Genomic DNA, 17,945 nt, shown 5'->3' with positions numbered 1-17,945 from the left:
TTCATAGGAATTGAACCTGGGACTCTTCAGTCTGCAGGACAAAGTTCTAGCCACTGAGCCAAACCGGCTAGGGCTGTCTATTTTATCTATCTAAAATATTTTTTATTTTATATACATATTTAATTCTTTTATTTATACTTAACAACTAAAAAAAATTTTCTTTTTTTAAAAAATTATTTTATTGATTTTTTTACAGAGAGGAAGGGAGAGAGATAGAGAGCTAGAAACATCAATGAGAGAGAAACATCGATCAGCTGCCTCCTGCACACCTCCCACTGGGGATGTGCCTGCAACCAAGGTACATGCCCTTGACCGGAATCGAACCTGGGACCCTTCAGTCCGCAGGCTGACGCTCTATCCACTGAGCCAAACCAGTTAGGGCTAAAAAATTTTTTCTTATTGATTTTGAGAGAGAGGAAAAAAATCATCAATCTATTGTTCTACTTATTTATGCATTTATAGGTTAACTCTTGTATGTGACCTGACCAGAGATAGACCCTACAACCTTGGCGTATGAGGAAGACGCTGTAACCAACTGAGCTACCTGGCCAGGGCCACAGAGTTTGCCTGTTTTAAATGTACAAATCAATGATTATTTACAGAATTGTGCAGTCTTTACAACAAACTAACTTTAAAAAATTTCCATCAGCTGAAAAAGAAAACTCAGTGCACCTTTGCAGTCACTCTCCAGCCCCTGGTCACTACTAATCTAATCCATTTTCTCAATAGGTTTATCTTCTTTGGATATTTCACTTAAATATATATAAAAAGTACTTCATTACTTTATAGTGCATAAGAATATTTTAAAACCCATTCATCCACTGATGGACAGCTGCACTCTTTGGTTACTTTGAATAATATTGCTATAAATTTGTGTGGACATGTGTTTTCATTTCTCTTGGTGAAATACCTGGGTGTAGAATTGCTGGGTTATATGGTAGACATACATTTAAATTTTTAAAGAAATTACTAAACTGTTTCCCAAGGTGGTTGTATAATTTTACTTTCTCAACAGCAATGTATTTGACAGTCACTACAAGGTTTCTTGATTGATCTGATATCTGCCTCTTGATAGCAAAATCTAAGTTTATTAAGTTCCCAGGATATATCCTGTTCGGTGGTTCGTATATGTGAAAATACAAAAGAAGGACATGGGCATTTCTTCTTGGGGTGGGCGTGAGTGGTCAGGAGAGGATGCTTGAGGAGTACAAGTTATTTGGTCAACTAAATCTTGGAAGCCAATTATGTTTACAAAGAATGAATCTACCCCTGAGAGAAAAAACTTTATTTATGAAAATCTGAAGCAGTGCAAAACTCAGAAATTCCACTTAGGTGCAACAAACATGGATATGATGCTAAGAAATTCTAGTCTTTCCATAAGTTGAATAAAATTTAAGTTTAACAGCACAGTAATCCTTAAAGCAGCAATCCTGAAATTTCAACATGGCCTTGTATATTGTTAAATAAGCAAGGCTAGAATGAGCTATAGAGTTTTTGTTTTTAAGATATTGAGTGAGATGACAATTACATGAAGTGAGTTGAACAAAAGGTGCGTAAGCTTGAAAAAAAAAAACACCCACTTCACATGGGTAAAATTTTGATGTCATAACCAACCCATATGTCCCCTTGTTTTATTAAGATGACTAGATTCTCTGGAGGATGAAAAGGGGACTTTTCCCAGCTTACCCTATCCATACGTTATTACTAGTCAATTTCTACTAAAGCTTGTGTTATAATAAGCTACCTCTAGGTAAATGCTCTTGCTTAGAAGAGGATTGCAATTCTGTTAATATTAGAGCCAGGAGGGGGAAATTGACATTAAAAATCTAGGTCAAGAATAGGATGGGGAAAAAAAAAGAATCTATAGGATGGGGGAAAAAAGTATAGGATAGATCTCATTAAAATATTGAGTTGTACAGGGACTTAGGAACAAAGTTAAGAGCAGAAAAAGATCTTTTGACTAAAGTAGGAAGGACAGTATGAAAATATTTACAAAAAATGTTCAGAATAAAGTAATATTTACAGAATGTTAAACTATTAATCTGCAGCCATAATAAGGCCCCTTCGAGTTCCCAAAACCTTTGCTTTCTTCTCCTTTCGTTCTTGCTCGTGTTTCTTCCGTTGCTCCTCCCTAAGAGGGACAGGTACATATTAGGCTCTAGTGAAGCTCCACAACAGACGACTTGGAATGGAAGCACTTGTAGACTAATGTCCAAACTTAAAAAGATATCTAGCATACTTGTGCAAAACATAGTTATAGGCACGCTGCAGTCTTATCTGGTGCTCTGTGATGAAAATCATTGCTGTGCTCAAGGGCTATAAATTCTAAAGTCAAGCACAGAACTGCAACCTGAAGGTACCCTGGTACCTGAACCCAACCCCTGTAGTTTTAATTGATAAATGACTACTTCTGGAAGTCAAAGGTCAAGCTCAAAATTACATAGTCTAGTAAAAACGCTGGAACCAGGAACCACTGGCTTAAACCACTATGTTTTTATGAAAGGGATTGGGGAGGGGGGAGGGAAGTCCCAGGATCATGTTAATGATCTTAACAGCAAATATAGTTATTCAAGGATTTTGGTGGCAGGTGGATGTAGGCAAGTCAAATGACAGGCAACTCTGTATGAGGAGGGTTTCATGCAGGGGGTCAACTCAACCAGGACCAGTTGCAGCCCAGGTCAAGCTCTCGCTTTAACTTGGTTTTCATACAGATGAAAGCCTCTAAGGAACATCCTGGGTTTTCCCCCTGTGTAAGGGCCTTGAAGCCTAGTAAGCCTGGATTCCCGAAAGTAAAAAATTTACATTTATCTGCATAACTAGGTGCCCTGTTCACTGGTATCTGGAGGGATATCAGGTGCACAGTTTGGGCAGACAGATCATGTGAAAGCAGTGCTCTGAATCGGTCCTCTTGTGAATGACCTGTAGAGCTTTGGAAATAATGCAGATGCTTGGGCCCCACCTTGAACCTACTGAATTAGAATCCACAATTAGAACTTTTAGAAAGTTCTATATGTGATTCCATTTCTAGCCTCTTAGACACCACTTACTGAGACTCTCTATCCCTCAGAGGTTCTGCTTTTATATACAGTCTTTCAAAATTAAAAGACTTATAGAACTGGATAATTATGTGCTCACCTGGTCTGAAGACGAGGTTGTTTGTAAGTTTTCTTGTGGAAGCTAACTCTGCTTACATGCTCATTCAGAGATTTATTTTCTTTAGATTGTCCCCATGGTTTCAGTTTTCCTAGTTTAAGACAGAGACAAAGATAGATCAATGAAGACTTTTGTATTTATAGTCTTAAGTTTATTCATCTGTGGCTATTTGCTTGCTATCAACATTTATACTTTGTTTTAATAGACATTTGCCAGTGTAAATCTTTTATTAATTTCAATTTCATATTCCATAGATATAAATTGCATTTTTTATCTAAATAACATGTTCTATTTTTAAATGATATTTTTATTTATTTCAGAGAGGAAGGGAGAAAGAGAAACATAAATGATGAGAATCATTGATCAGCTGCTTCCTGCATGCCCCCTACTGGGGATCGAGCTCACAACCTGGGCATCTGACCTGACCTGGACTCAAACTGTGATCTCCTGGTTCATAGGTAGACGCTCAATTACTGTGCCACACTGGCTGGGCATGTGTTCTATTTTTTAATCCTTGGAAAGCCAAAGAGAAAACCTTAGTGTTTCTCTCTCATCAGTGATATTTTTCTCTCTCTTCCTTCCTCTCTGAAATCAATAAAAATATATTAATAAGAAAAAGAAAACCTTAACACTAAAAACAAAAAACAACTCCCATTACATAGCACATTAAAAGGAACCATTACAACCAAGCAGTTTATTTCAAGTTGCATAGGTATTATGTTTAGTGGCCTGGTGCACGATCATGCACATTGAAAGGAAATTAAAAGAAATATTTTAATATCGCTATTTGACCTTTCTCTTTAATGCAAGTATCAATCAAATTCACGATCGACAATGCCAGATTGAAATACATGCGTGCGATTGGCGCCAGCGAGAGCTTTATATGTATCTCGCATGAGTAAATCAACTTAGCCTTTTATATATATAGAATAAACTTGCTTAAGTAGACCTGCTTTCTGATTTAGCTAAACTTTTTCCAGCCCAGTGAAGCACCCCAACTTCTCTTTCAGGTAATTGTCAGCAACACAGCAGTAAATATCAACACAAAGCAGATTATTTTAGATCACGCAGGGAGAACAAAGGGTAAAATATTTAACTGCAGCAGTGTTTGACTATATTCTGTGCAGTGAGAAAACCTGAAGTGATTTTTAAGGTCCACCATTTCTTCTTTTCAGTGGGGTTGGTCAAGCTTCTAAGCTTTCTAAATCTAGAAATTTTACGGCTAATGAAAAGGAAAATAGGATTCTACTGAGTCTCCTATCTACCTACTCCAGGACTTCTGTGAGGATCAAATGAGATGAGGCACGGGAAAACACTTCACAGACATTTGGTTGAAATGTGAAATGTTTGCACTTGGCTATAAAACAAGTTGGGTTCCTGGACTGGAGAAAATGCAAGGAGGCTAGTTGTCGCTAGGGAGAGGAAGCCAGGCATTGCTACATGACGTCATTATTGGGATGGTTGGACACTTAGCATATTAGCCTTACATATCTATATATATCTATATATCTATATATACATATATATAGATATATAGATATTAAAGTGGTATTTAAAAAAAGTGGTACTGCCCTAACTGGTTTGGCACAGTGGATAGAGCGTCAGCCTTTGGACTGAAGGGTCACAGGTTGATTCCGGCCAAGGGCACATGCCTGGGGTTGTGGGCTTGATCCCGAGTAGGGGGTGTGCAGGAGGCAGCCGATCAATGATTTTCTCATCATTGATGTTTCTATCTCTCTCTCCCTCTCCCTTCCTCCTAAAATCAATAAAAATATATTTAAAAAGATAAAATAAAATAAAAATAAATTAAAAAAGTGGTACTTCACCTGTGCAGTTTGTTATTACCATTACCTCGTAAATTGTACTTGGAATAGAACAAGTGGGAATATTATGTTGGTTTTAGAACAAATTCCAGATGTTTAGGTATTGCTTTATTTTTACAGTTTGTGACCTATGTCTGAGTACCAGTGATTATCATTTGCATGTTTACCATTTCCTAAAAATGATGTTCCCACCCATAATTACCATTTAATCAATAACTACTGAAGTAGTACTTATTTTCCCTTCCATAAAGGAACTAACTGACTTGCCTAGGATATAAAAATAATAAGCACAGATGAAGCTTTAATCCAGGTTTTCTACTGTCAGCCAAGTTGGTGGTCATATTCATTCCCACAGCAAACACTTTAGAGTGCACCTTGCATGTGCCAGGGACTGTTGTAGGAGCTGGGGACATAAGCAGTGAACCAAGCAGTCAAAATCCTTGCTTTCTTGGGCTTACATGCCAGTGGTAGAAGTAGATGACAGTAAAGTAACATAACATCAGGTGGTGACTCATGCTATGAAGAAATGTGCACCAGGCTAAGGAGTAAAGACTGGGAGGCAGGGAGTGGAGGAAAGGCCAGAATTGGTGATAGCTGAGTGGATGTCCCAGTAAAATGAGGGAGAAAGCTGTGCAAAGGTCTGTGGCAACAACATTCCAGGTGGATCAGAGGGATACAATGGAGGTGGGGATGAGCTGGGTGTGTCTGAGGAATTGAAACACCAATGTATTTGTCCCAAAGTCAGGGAAGGAAGGAGGCAGTGGCTGAAGTTGGGAAAGAGATGGGAAACCTCAGGAGATTCTGAGCAAGGCAGTGATGTGCTCTGTTTGTTTTTAAGGTTGTAGTGGGGCAAAGAGGTCATTCTAGAAGCCCAGGTAAAGATGATGATGACCTGGACCAAAGGGAGTCACAATGGAGGGGTAAAAGTGGTCTGATTAAAGATCTTTTTCAAAGGTAGAGGTGAAAGGACTAGCTGATGGGCTGGAGATGATGTCTAAGAGAAAGTGAGGAGCCAAAGAGGACTCCTAGGTTTCTGCCCTGATGACTCAGTAGATAACTCAATAGAAAGAGGTGCCATTGCCACAGATGGGAAAACTTGGGAAGAAAAAATGGGTGTGTGAGAAAAGTAGATGTATTTTTACCACAACTAAATAAGATTTATGTTATATTATATATTTCATTGACATTCGTAATTTAAAGATAAACATCCTAGCCGGTTTGGCTCAGTGGATAGAGCATTGGACTGCAGACTGAAGGGTCCCTGGTTTGATTCCCGGTCAGGGCATATGCCCAGGTTGCAGGCTTGATTCCCAGTAGGGGACGTGCAGGAGGCAGCTGATCAATGAGTCTCTCATTATTGATGTTTCTATTTCTCTATCCCTCTCCCTTCCTCTCTGAAATCAATAAAAATATATTAAAAAATAAAAATAAACATCCTATATAATAAAAGGCTAATATGCAAATCGACCAAAGAGCAGAACAACTGGTCGCTATGACACGTACTGACCACCAGGGGGCAGACACTCAACGCAGGAGCTGCCCCTGGGGGTCAGTGCGCTCCCACAGGGGAAGCACCGCACAGCCAGAAACCGGGCTCATGCCTGGCAAGCGCAGCGGCGGTGGCGGGAGCCTCTCCTGCATCCGCAGCAGTGCTAAGGATGTCTTGACTGCTGGCTTAGGGAGTGGGCCTAAGCTGTCAGTCAGATATCCCCCGAGGGCTCCCAGACTGTGAGAGAGCATAGGCTGGGCTGAGGGAGGCCCCTGCCCCCTCAGTGCATGAATTTCATGCACCGGGCCTCTACTTATTACATAAACATGATTATTGTAGGAAGCTTTTTAAAAAAGTAATTCCAAAAGCACAAAAGAGAGATCACATTAAGTATTGATATTTTTTATAGGTGTAAGAATACTTTAATATATGCTCAATGACATCTGGCCAATGAACATCCCAGTTGTTGGACCAGTGGTTCCCAGCAGCCTGGGATCCTTTGAAAGCTGTAAAGAAAACATTAACCCACAGGCTCACTTCTAAGTTTCTTGATTTTGGCTGAAATTTTAATTCTTTGTAGTAACATTGATTAGAAATTATGTTTTTGATTAACAAAAATATAAGTGAATCAGATATTTAATATTTGCTTAATGGACATTCTTTTTAATCATGAGGAGTGGGGGCAGGAATTCTAGGCAGTCAAGTAAGGTTTCCATCTGAGTCACATCCTCAGTGGGAAATGGGTTGATCTTAGGTCTTTGCATGTCTTGTACCGCAAAACATCCCACATACCTTTGTGTGGCTCATAGTTGAGGGGACGAGACAAACTTGCTTTGAGATCAAACACTGGTTTCTTGTTGGAGACTGGAGTCTGTGCTGCTTCAGCTGAAAACTTGAATGGGGTAATAACTAAAAAAGCCAACAGAAAACCCAAGGGCTTGATTAGAGAAAAAAAGAAAAAGACATGTTATAGTTTTTTATTTAAAGTATCACTTCTCAATCTTAAAAATATAATCTATATGAAAAGTCCAAGACAAATGTAAGGTTAAAAGAGAGGAGAAAAGAATAACTGAAGAAAGTTAACCACTGAGATTTGTTTCCCCTGTTAGCTTCTCCCCAAATAGTCTAAACATTATGAGATTTCCTATGATCAGCTGGGAGTTTAGAATCCTGTTTAAAGAATTTCCCTGATATTATTTACCCTTCTTAAAAATGATATATTACTAATAGTAACATTTTCATTAATACAGACATAAAGCCTGCAAGGAACTTAAATCACATAAATGGAAAAGATTCATGGCTTTGTTTTTAATAACAAGGGTATGTATCTACATGGCTTATTCTGGCTCACCCAGTCCACTAGTCAATAGTGTGGCACTGATTCCATGAACTCTGGGATCCTGTTTGTTTCAGAGCCCTGCAGGCCACTGGAGGCTGTCATGGTCCTCCTCATCCCTGGGTCTGAGAAGGGGCTGAATGCTCTTCACGGAGGGTCACGTCTCAGGACTCCTCTTGGATGGGATGAGTCCTCAGGCAGATACTAGTTTTTTGTTTGTGATTCTAGCATTTCCCTCACCAATATACAATGAAAAATATGCTATGGTGAAATGTTTGCTTTTGATTTTACAGATATGGAGAGGCTTAAGGAAACAGATAAACTTAATTTCAGGAAGTTACATGGCTTGAAGATGAACCAATATATATATATTTTTTTGAACCAATATATATATTTTTTACCTGTAGCAGAATCCCCCTTTGTGGTCTTTAACTTGTTTGTCCCAAGCACAGCCTGGCCTTTTGGGGTATTTCCAGATATGGACACATGTGGAGACTTTCTGGCCGGAGTCTTAGTCAGTGAACGCTTATATTCATTATCTTTAGTAGCAGCTGAAAACCTAAATAGGACAGTGGAGTACAAGACATGAGTAGTGTTAAGAGTAACTGTGTCAAGCTTATAAACAAAGCCACTTGTCCATCACCAAGCAGTGAATGGGCCCCCATGTACCAACTTGATCCCCAGGAGGCAGCCGTTCATTTGTGTAAATACTGTTACACAAATGAACCTCCTTTGCAGAATAGAGATGCTCTTAAAACACTTACGCTAAAGCAAATCATTTATCAACTTTTGTTATTTATAAAACACTAGAGGCCCATCGGATGAAATTTGTGCACTGGTAGGATCCCTAGCAGCTGGCAGTGGCCAGCTGAGGCCTCCCTCCCTTCCCATGGCTGGCTCTGCCCCCTGGTCAAAATCCCAGAACTCCCAATGGAGGGGACAATTTGCATACTACGCTTTTATTATATAGGACTAGGGGCCCAGTGCATGAAATTTGTGCACTGGGGGGGGTGTCCCTCAGCCCAGCCTGCCCCCTCTCACAGACTGGGAGCCCTCAGGGGATGTCCTACTGATGGCTTAGGCCGCTCCTCTGCGTGAGGCAACTGGGATGATCAGGGGAAGGCACCAGCCCCATCACCCCGCTGCTGCAGCCACTGCCAGCCACCGCAGTTGCCAAAGTGTTTGCATCAACATGGACTCCAGTCCCTTCACCATGAAAAAATGACAACTTTCTTTAGGCATTTTCAAGATGTCTCTTTCATAGGATATGACATTTCTTTTTTTTTTTTTATCCTCACAACCTTTTTTTTAGCCTGCAACCTAGGTACATGCCCTTGATCAGAATCGAACCCAGACCCTGCGGTCGGCAGGCCGAGGCTCTATCCACTGAGCCAAACCGGCTAGGGCAGGATATGACATTTCTTAGCCCCTCCAGCTGCGGACCTTCGTTTTTTCCTCCAGGAGTGAGGTGGAAAAACCCTAGATCACCTTCTTGGATTCTTTTTTTAAATATATATATATATATTTTATTGGTTTTTTACAGAGAGGAAGGGCGAGGGATAGAGAGTTAGAAACATCGATGAGAGAGAAACATCATCAGCTGCCTCCTGCACGCCTCCCACTGGGGATGTGCCCACAACCAAGGTACATGCCCTTGACCTGAATCAAACCTGGGACCCTTCAGTCCGCAGACCGATGCTCTATCCACAGAGCCAAACCGGTTAGGGCCCTTCTTGGATTCTTATTACCCAAGTTACAAAGAACACTAAGTGGTGTACCAGGAGCTTAGCCAATGAGAGGAAAGAAAAGGTGTTTACGCTCGAACTGGTTTGGCTCAGTGGATAGAGCGTCGGCCTGCAGACTGAAGGGTCCCAGGTTTGATTCCTGTTAAGGGCATGTACCTTGGTTGGGGGCACATCCGCAATGGGGAGTGTGCAGGAGGCAGCTGATTGATGTTTCTCTCTCATCAATGTTTCTGACTGTCTATCCCTCTCTCCCCTCTTCTCTGTGAAAAATCAATAAAATATATTTTTTAAAAAAAGAAAAGGTGTTTCCTCTGCAGCTCATGCGCAGAGGACTCCCTGCGTTGTGTCCACTGTGCTAGGGGCATGTTTTCGTGGCCCGGGGGGGCACATCCCCAAGGCTGGCAGACCTGTGTTGTGGGTGCTAGGCTTGGGGGCGTGCGGACCTGAGCCATACGGCGGCTGCCGCTGGTGGCATGCCCCCAAGGCCAGCAGCCCCGTGTTGTGGGCGCAGGGCTGGGGATCTGGGAGCATGGACCCAGGCCGCCGCTTGGCGCTGGCACACACGCAAGCAGCCACCCCTCCCCTAGCCGCTTGGTGCCTGCGCCCATAGGCCCGGAGTGGCTGGGGGCGTTCTGGGACCCTGGCCGCTCAGGGCCTACACATGGGCCTACAGGCTGCTCAGTGCCTGTGTATGCAAATTAACCCACCTTTGTTGGGTTAATTTGCATACTCACTCCTGATTGCCTGGTGGGCATCACAGAGGTATGGTCAATTTGCGTCTTTCTCTTTTATTAGTGTAGATGGCTTGTATTCTCTTTTCATTCAGCGTTGGCTAATGACAGTATAAGCCAGAGCTGCAAGGAGATGCTTGCAGGCCTTAGTTACAGATTAGGAGGTACTCAAAGAAGCTTCCCTTATTTCTCCTCTTCCTGATGATGGCAAGTTAGAGGGAATAGGAGATTGCTCTGCCAAATGGGAACAGACCTTACATCTTCCTAAAATAATATTATTCATTTGGGTGGTACATAAACCCATCTTTTAATCATATCAACCTGCCACAATGTATTTCTTGATTCTCTAATGCATAGTTTTCCTACATTTTAACATAACTGAAATTGGGATGTGTTTTACAATGATAATATGTCATAGTTGGCAATGACTATTCTTACTGGTTCATAAAATAATGGTGAGTTCTCAGTGTCTTACATTCAATGAATATCTACTAATGACAGATATAAATACATATGGGGTTGGTGATGGGTTGTTAACAGGGGACAGATTGCAATGAAACAAAGGCTAGCCCCTGACCATGGTGTTCTTAAAAAGCATTAAATACAATCAGAACTGCCAAGTATAGGTACCTCATATTCTAAGCTAACTCATCTAAACTGAAGGGCATTTTTAAGATTTAAAAACTCTATCAGCTCTGGCCGGTGGCTCAGTTGCTTGGAGCATCGTCCTGTATACCAAAAGGTTGCAGGTTCACTTCGCAGTCAGGGCACATGCCCAGATTGTAGGTTCCATCCCTGGTCGGGGCGAGTACGGGAGGCAACCAATTAATGTTTCTCTCTCACATGGATGTTCTCTTTCCCCCTTCCTTTCTAAAAAAAAATAAAAAATAAAAAATAATAAAAAAATCAATAAACATATCTATAGGTGAGGATAAAAACAATGTCAGATAATTGCACATGTTGGGGACATGTTACCATGCACCAACTCTATTAGATGCTGCAGATGCTCTTAAAAAAGAAGACAATAAAATTTTGGTATTAAAAGAAAGGAAAATGCCCTAACCAGTTTGGTTCAGTGGATAGAGCATCAGCCTGCAGAATGAAGGGTCCCGGGTTCGATTCTTGTTGTGGGCTTGATCTCCAGGAGGCAGCCAAACAGTGATTCTCTCTCATTGATGTTTCTCTCCCACTTTCTCTCTCTCTTTTTCTCTTCCCCCCATTCCCTTCCTCTCTGGAAAAAAAAAAAAAAAAGCATGAAGATCTTCATGTGGGGACAGTAGTAGTTGAGGGGCACCCTGATGTCAGGAAATGTACAAGCAAACAAAACAGGGATCAGTGGGCATGAGATATCTATGATATTGCAATGCCCAATGGGTTAGAGTATTTCTACTTTAGGAGAAGTCCATTTTTTAATTCACTGCATTGAGAGATATTCTATAGGAATTTAGCTGCAACTGTGTGTTTAAGTCAATAAAAAAATTTCTCTTTACACATATTTGCAGGTATATATTAAAATAAAAAATGTTCATATATATCTTATTTTCTATCTTTACTTATACTAGTAAATCAAATGTGAGCTTAGGTAAGTTGCCTAAAACAAGAAAACGAAATACAAATTTAAAGAAAAATATTAGGACTTAGAAAAAAGCCATTTGCTGATCTTTCTCTCTGTTCTGATCCTCTTTTTCATTATTTTTTACCTGAAGATATATGGGTCCATTGATTTTATTTTTATTTATTTATTTATTTTTAAAAATATATTTTATTGACTTTTTACAGAGAGGAAGAGAGAGGGATAGAGAGAAACATCGATGATAGAGAGACATCGATCAGCTGCCTCCTGCACAACCCCCACTGGGGATGTGCCCGCAACCAAGGTACATGCCCTTGACCGGAATCGAACCTGGGACCCTTGAGTCCACAGTCCGACGCTCTATCCACTGAGCCAAACCGGTTTCGGCGGGTCCATTGATTTTAGAGAGGAGAACAGAGAGAGAGAGTGAGAGAAACATCGATCTGTTGCCTCGGGTATGTGCCCTGACTGGGAATTGAACACGCAACCTTTTTTAGTGTAGGGGACAACACTCCAACGAACTGAACCAACTGGCCAGTGTTAGTTCTTTTTTTATCAACGTGAAAATATTTCATGTAGTCCACCTGAAATGTATTAGAAGCTGTAAAGTTTTGAGACCTTGTCCTCCATCACATTTTGGAGTTCTTTACCTGACATTCATTTTAGTTGCTGAGAGAGTGGAACGTTTGACCGACCCCTTCATATACAAGGTGCTCAGATCTGCAGCACCCTGGGCCCGGCCTTGTGAGCGCTGCTGGCTTGAGGGAGTACAAGCCATAGAGAATCTTCCTTGGAGACCCACTGGAGTTGCCACCACTTCCTTAGTTATGGACCGCTTCTGAGGAAGGAAAATACGTCATTAAAGCTTGACCTCTTAGACAGTATTGTGTCCTTGGCAAAGTGCAGAAGAGCGCTCCCATTTATTTCCCCCCCACACTCCTTTTTTTTTTTCTTGGAATACGTTTTATTTTTATTTTATTTTTTTCAATTTTTTTATTAAGGTATTATATGTGACCCCCACACTCCTTTCATCTCCAGCCCCCATCATCCCCATTTTTAACTCCTCCTATCATCCCTTCCTTCTGCATTACTTCATCCTATCCTACCTGCCTGGCAGGCTGGGCAGTTCCCTATACCTGTGTTGCTATGGTGATGGATTTAATAGTAACTTCTGGTTGTGCTGAGTAATGTGTTACAGAAAGCCCTTCCCAAGTCCCCAGGTATTTTCTAACTAGAGAAAGAATGTGGCTTAAACAGACCCTGTGGCCAGAAAGAAAGAATAAATAGGTTCTCTTGGGCATATGGTAACTTTGAGAGCATGATATGGAGTTTATTAAATACAAACTCAGAGAATTTATTACATAATTAGTATATGGAATCTACAAATAATTCCATCCCTACTTCTCCCACCCTCTATGTTTTTTATATGTTTTTATTGATTTTAGAGAGAAGGGAGAGAGAGATAAAAACATCAATGATGAGAATCACTGATCGGCTGCCTCCTGCATGCCTCCTGCTGGAGATTGAGCCTACAAGCTGGGCATGTGCCCTGACCAGGAATCAAACCATGACCTCATGGTTCATGTGTTGATGCTCCATCACTGAGTCACACCACCCAAGCAGCAATAAAAATCTTTTTTTAACAAAGCAAATAACTCAATCATATAATACACAAAAATAAAAACATGGGTTAAAGATTAAACATAGGGAAAAATAACAAAACAGTAAATATAAATATAAGAGCACATTTTTATGATCCTGGGACAGGTAGTGCATGAAAACAACTCAGAGCTTTAAAATGAAAAGTTGGATAGATTTAACTAAAAATAAAACAAAAACACCTTCCACAAGGTAAAAGACACTATTAATATAGTTAAAAGATAAACTGTGGGCAAATATTTATAACATACTAGAGGCCCTGTGCACGAAATCGTGCATGGGGGGAGGAGGGGAGGGTCCCTCAGCCCAGCCTGCACCCTCTAGCAATCCGGGACCACTGGCTCCTAACTGCTCGCCTGCCTGCCTGCCTGATTGCTCCTAACTGCCTCTGCCTCGGCCCTGTTGCGGCTGCATCTGGAAGAACATCCAGAATGACGTCTGGAAGGTCGCCTGGCTGTCTGGTCTAATTAGCATGTTACCCTTTTATTATTATAGATAATATATATCATTGGCTTATAAATATGCAAAAAAATTTAAATAAGCAAATTAAAAGAAAACAGCCAATTATAACATACTAGAGGCCCAGCACACAAAATTCCTGCACAGGGAGGGGGGGGAGGGGTGACCCTCAGCCTGGCCTGCGCCCTCTTGCAATCTGGGACCTCAAGGATAGGGTCCCTTGGCCTGGCCTATTGAGGCTTTCCTTTTTCCGGCTGCCAGCAGCTGGCCCCACCCCCGCTGCTGCCACTGCCCATGCTTGCCATCTGTGCGGCGCTGCCCCCCCACCCCACCCCCACCCCCACCGGTCGCCTCCCTCTGCAGGCGACAGGTATGGGTGTGATCGCTTGGCTGGCCTGGGCCTCCCTCTGTGGGCTGATAGCTGGTCGGCCCTGCACACCCGCCACAGCATTGCAGGGGTCCCCACATAGATCACCCCGCAGAGGGAGGCCCCGCCCACCTGCCACAGCGCCACCAGCTGGGAGGTCCCTCCCAATTGCCCTCCGTCCCCTGCAGGCCCGGTCACCCCCAACTGCCTTCCCCTGCAGACTTGGTCGCCCCAACTGCCCTCCCTTGCTGGCCCGATCACCCCCAACTGCCCTACCCTGCTGGCCCAGTCACCCCTAACTGCCCCCCCCCCCCCGTGCTGGCCTGATCGCCCCCAACTGTCCCCGCTCTTGCTGGCAGGGTCGCCCCTAACTGCCTCTGCCTCAGCCCCCACCACCGTGGCTTTGTCTGGAAGGACATCCAGATGTATGTCCAGAAGATGTCTGGTCTAATTAGCATATTACCCTTTTATTAGTATAGAAGGTATACAACATAAACATGTAACAGAATGATCAGAGAGATTCAATTGAGATTTTTTTTTTATAGTATCAAAGATTTTAAAATTTTATCATTACCACTGTTAACAAAGTAAACAGATATCTCACGGCACAAGTTTTCTGATCTTTGCAGAGGGCCATTTGGCAACCAAATCCAATAGGTGTCCCTTGTCTAATCATGAAAGTCAGGGAAAGATTGGTCACAGCTAGGATGATTCTCTCTAGGATCTTTGCTCATTTATTACTGTCACTACCTAGATGACCAATCTCCAAACTTCATATCAGCTATGTCAAAGTCATGTAATTATTTTTATTCTCCGGTCTCCAAATAGGTCATACTAAATAACCCATCTGATAGGTCAATTCCTTAAATCATGGGGGTGGGGAAGGATTTTAGAACTAAACTCACTCAGATGGGGCTATCACTAAAAAATAAGATACTCGGCCTTGGAAACCAAGATGGCGGCATAGGTTAAACACCTAACCTACAGCCGGGCACAACAATATCAAAAACACAACTAAAAGTCAAAACGGACATCATCCAGAACCACAGGAAAGCTGGCTGACTGAAATGCGCACAATTAGAAGGAAAAAGAAAACCACAAGGAAAATCAGAGAAGCCGTAAAAGCTTGAGGTATGGAGACACGGGCGGAGACAGGAGCCCGCGTGCGTGCGGGGAAGACGGAGCCGGAGAGGAAGGGGCGGCTGGCGGCCTGGCTGGCGTTCTCTGGCGGGAAGGAGATAAAAGCGCCAGATTGTGCTGAACCCCAGCTCCGACTGCACTGAACCCCAGTGCCCGGCGAAACCCTGGGAAGCCGGGCTCATACTGGGGGAGTCTGGGCTGTGGGACGGAGACACAGAGGAGCTGCGCCGGAGCCGCGCACGGGAATGTGCGCAGAGGAGGAACTGTTGCCTGTGCCACTGGATTGCCCTAGCGGGAAGGAGACAAAAGCTCCGGACTGTGCTGAACCCCCAGTTCCAACTGCACTGAACCCCAGTTCCGGGAAAGACCCGGGGAAGCCATGCTCATACTGGGGAAAGCTGGGCTGTAAGGCAGAGATGCAGAGAGGTGGCGAAGAGCAGAGCACCGGAGGCGCACACAGGATTGTGCGCGGAGGATGGGCTGTTGACTGTGCCGCTGAGTCGCCCTGGAGGGAAGGAGACAAAAGCGCCAGACTGAGGTGAGCCCCAATTCTGACTACACGGAAACCCAGTTCCGGGAGAGAATCTGGGAATCCAGATTCATTGGGGGAGAGACTAGACTGTTTGGCAGCGCGCGAAACTCCAGGGCACTTTTCTCTCAGAGGTGTTTGCTGGGAGTACGGAGGGACACTGAGACACAGAAACCTCATAGGGCGGGGCTGACGGGAAGCCAAGGCGGTAGGCTCCGCCCTGTAACTCCGCCCCATCCAAGCTGAACACAGAGGCTTTTACAATTTTGCAAGTCTAGTTGAACGGGGCTGTCTCCCGGCATAGACACAGCTGATCCTCACAGCCAATTGGACTGGAGGTCACATCCTCCCAGTGTACCAACAGCAATCAAGGCTTAACAACACCAAGACTTTGCACTCAGCCCACAAAGGGGGGTATCAAGAGCGACCACCTAGGGAGATTGGGGAAGCTGAGCGATAGGGAGGCAGCCAAAAGGGGAAGACACCGAAACAGGTCACGAATATAAGGGATGCTGTAATTCCTGCTGAGGGGCCACAGGCAGTAGCTGACCTACACTCCATTGGAGACCCAGAAACGAGGGCATCTAGTGGTCGGTGTGAGATGACACCAGATTTCAACCACTCCCATAAGGGACACATTCAAGAGGCAGACGCAGTGAGCGCCGAAGCCTTGCTGCACCAAGACCCGGCACATAGGCGTGTCTCCTGCACAGCAACTCTTCCTTTATAGACACAGAGGGTCCGCACGGCCAATAGGACTGGAGGACAATTCCTCCCAGTGACACCAACAACAATCAAGACTTAACTATACAAACAAGGACCAAGATGGAGGCATAGGGCAGAAGCCTGATTGCTGCCTACCACAACGGTTTTGAGACTACAATGGGAGAGCGGAGCGGACACCATCCAGAACCACCGGAGGGCTAACTGAGCGGATGCTATACAACTAGAATAAAAGAGAGGGGTACGCGGGATGAAGCTGATGCCGGTGACCCAAAGACCACACTTTAAAAACTACGGCTCAGGCGACACAATGGCGGCCTGGAACGTGCTCGGCGCAGTTCCCCCAGCGGTCTCCGGCTGAGGGGAAGGCTTCACTCGCTGCCGAGCACGGACAGACGAGCCCCTGGGAGACATGGGGCGGGAGACTACGCGCTTGCTGACCTCCGAGTCCTTCAAGAATCTCAACGCCCCGGAAGCGGCCAGGTGCGCACGCTCGGCGACCGGCCACCGCTGCAGACCCAAGGGCCGACGCAGCCACCCCGGACCAGCCCGCCGCCGCGCACCGGGCACACCGGAGCTTCGCCAAGCCCGCCGCCCAACGAGTTCTGCGGTGGCTGCCCTGGAACTCTGAGAAAATGGCCGAAGGAATTGCTGAGAGGGAATTGACCAACAGGAATTGGGATCAAGAAGACGAAACTCCGCTGGGTCCCGGATCCGGGTGAAGCCGCGTGCCCCTGGTTCCGGGTGAGGCTGGGAACTGGGTCAGGGTGAGGCTGGGCCCCGGGTCCGGGTGAGGCCACGTGCCCCTGGGTCCGGGCGAGGCCATGCGCCCCTGGGTCCGGGTGAGGCTGAATCCTGGGTCTGGGCGAGGCCGCGGGCCCCTGGATCCGGGTGAGCCTTGGTCCCGGGTCCGGGCGAGGCCGCGGGCCCCTGGATCCGGGTGAGCCTGGGTCCCGGGTCCGGGTGAGGCCGCGGGCCCCTGGATCCGGGTGAGCCTGGGTCCCGGGTCCGGGTGAGGCCGCGGGCCCCTGGATCCGGGTGGGCCTGGGTCCCGGGTCCGGGTGAGGCCGCGGGCCCCTGGATCCGGGTGGGCCTGGGTCCCGGGTCCGGGTGGGGCCGCGGGCCCCTGGATCCGGGTGGGCCTGGGTCCCGGGTCCGGGTGAGGCCGCGGGCCCCTGGATCCGGGTGGGCCTGGGCCCCGGGTCCGGGTGAGGCCGC

The 17,945-nt window shown here is 44.8% G+C and overlaps 1 protein-coding gene and 1 pseudogene across 2 annotated transcripts in view; one reads left to right on the top strand and one right to left on the bottom strand.

Annotated features, from left to right (window-relative positions):
* The window catches only part of LOC307097903 (ribosomal RNA processing protein 36 homolog), a 415,062-nt pseudogene that overhangs the window by 252,963 nt on the left and 144,154 nt on the right, over positions 1–17,945 (top strand). The gene's annotated exons all lie outside the window — the stretch shown is intronic.
* Positions 1,271–17,945, bottom strand: part of NUSAP1 (nucleolar and spindle associated protein 1) — a 36,636-nt gene continuing 19,961 nt past the window's right edge. Inside the window, exons 7-11 of the mRNA XM_079768168.1 lie at positions 12,501–12,688; positions 8,203–8,360; positions 7,258–7,374; positions 3,136–3,244; positions 1,271–2,131 (exon numbers count right to left, since the gene is read on the bottom strand). Coding sequence (XP_079624294.1) covers positions 2,038–2,131; positions 3,136–3,244; positions 7,258–7,374; positions 8,203–8,360; positions 12,501–12,688 — 666 coding nt within the window. The 3' untranslated portion in view covers positions 1,271–2,037. The remainder of the gene's footprint in view (positions 2,132–3,135; positions 3,245–7,257; positions 7,375–8,202; positions 8,361–12,500; positions 12,689–17,945) is intronic.

Source organism: Cnephaeus nilssonii, assembly GCF_951640355.1.
Source record: "Cnephaeus nilssonii genome assembly, chromosome: 4".
NCBI lineage: Eukaryota > Metazoa > Chordata > Mammalia > Chiroptera > Vespertilionidae > Cnephaeus > Cnephaeus nilssonii.
This window is presented reverse-complemented; position numbering and strand designations above follow the sequence as displayed.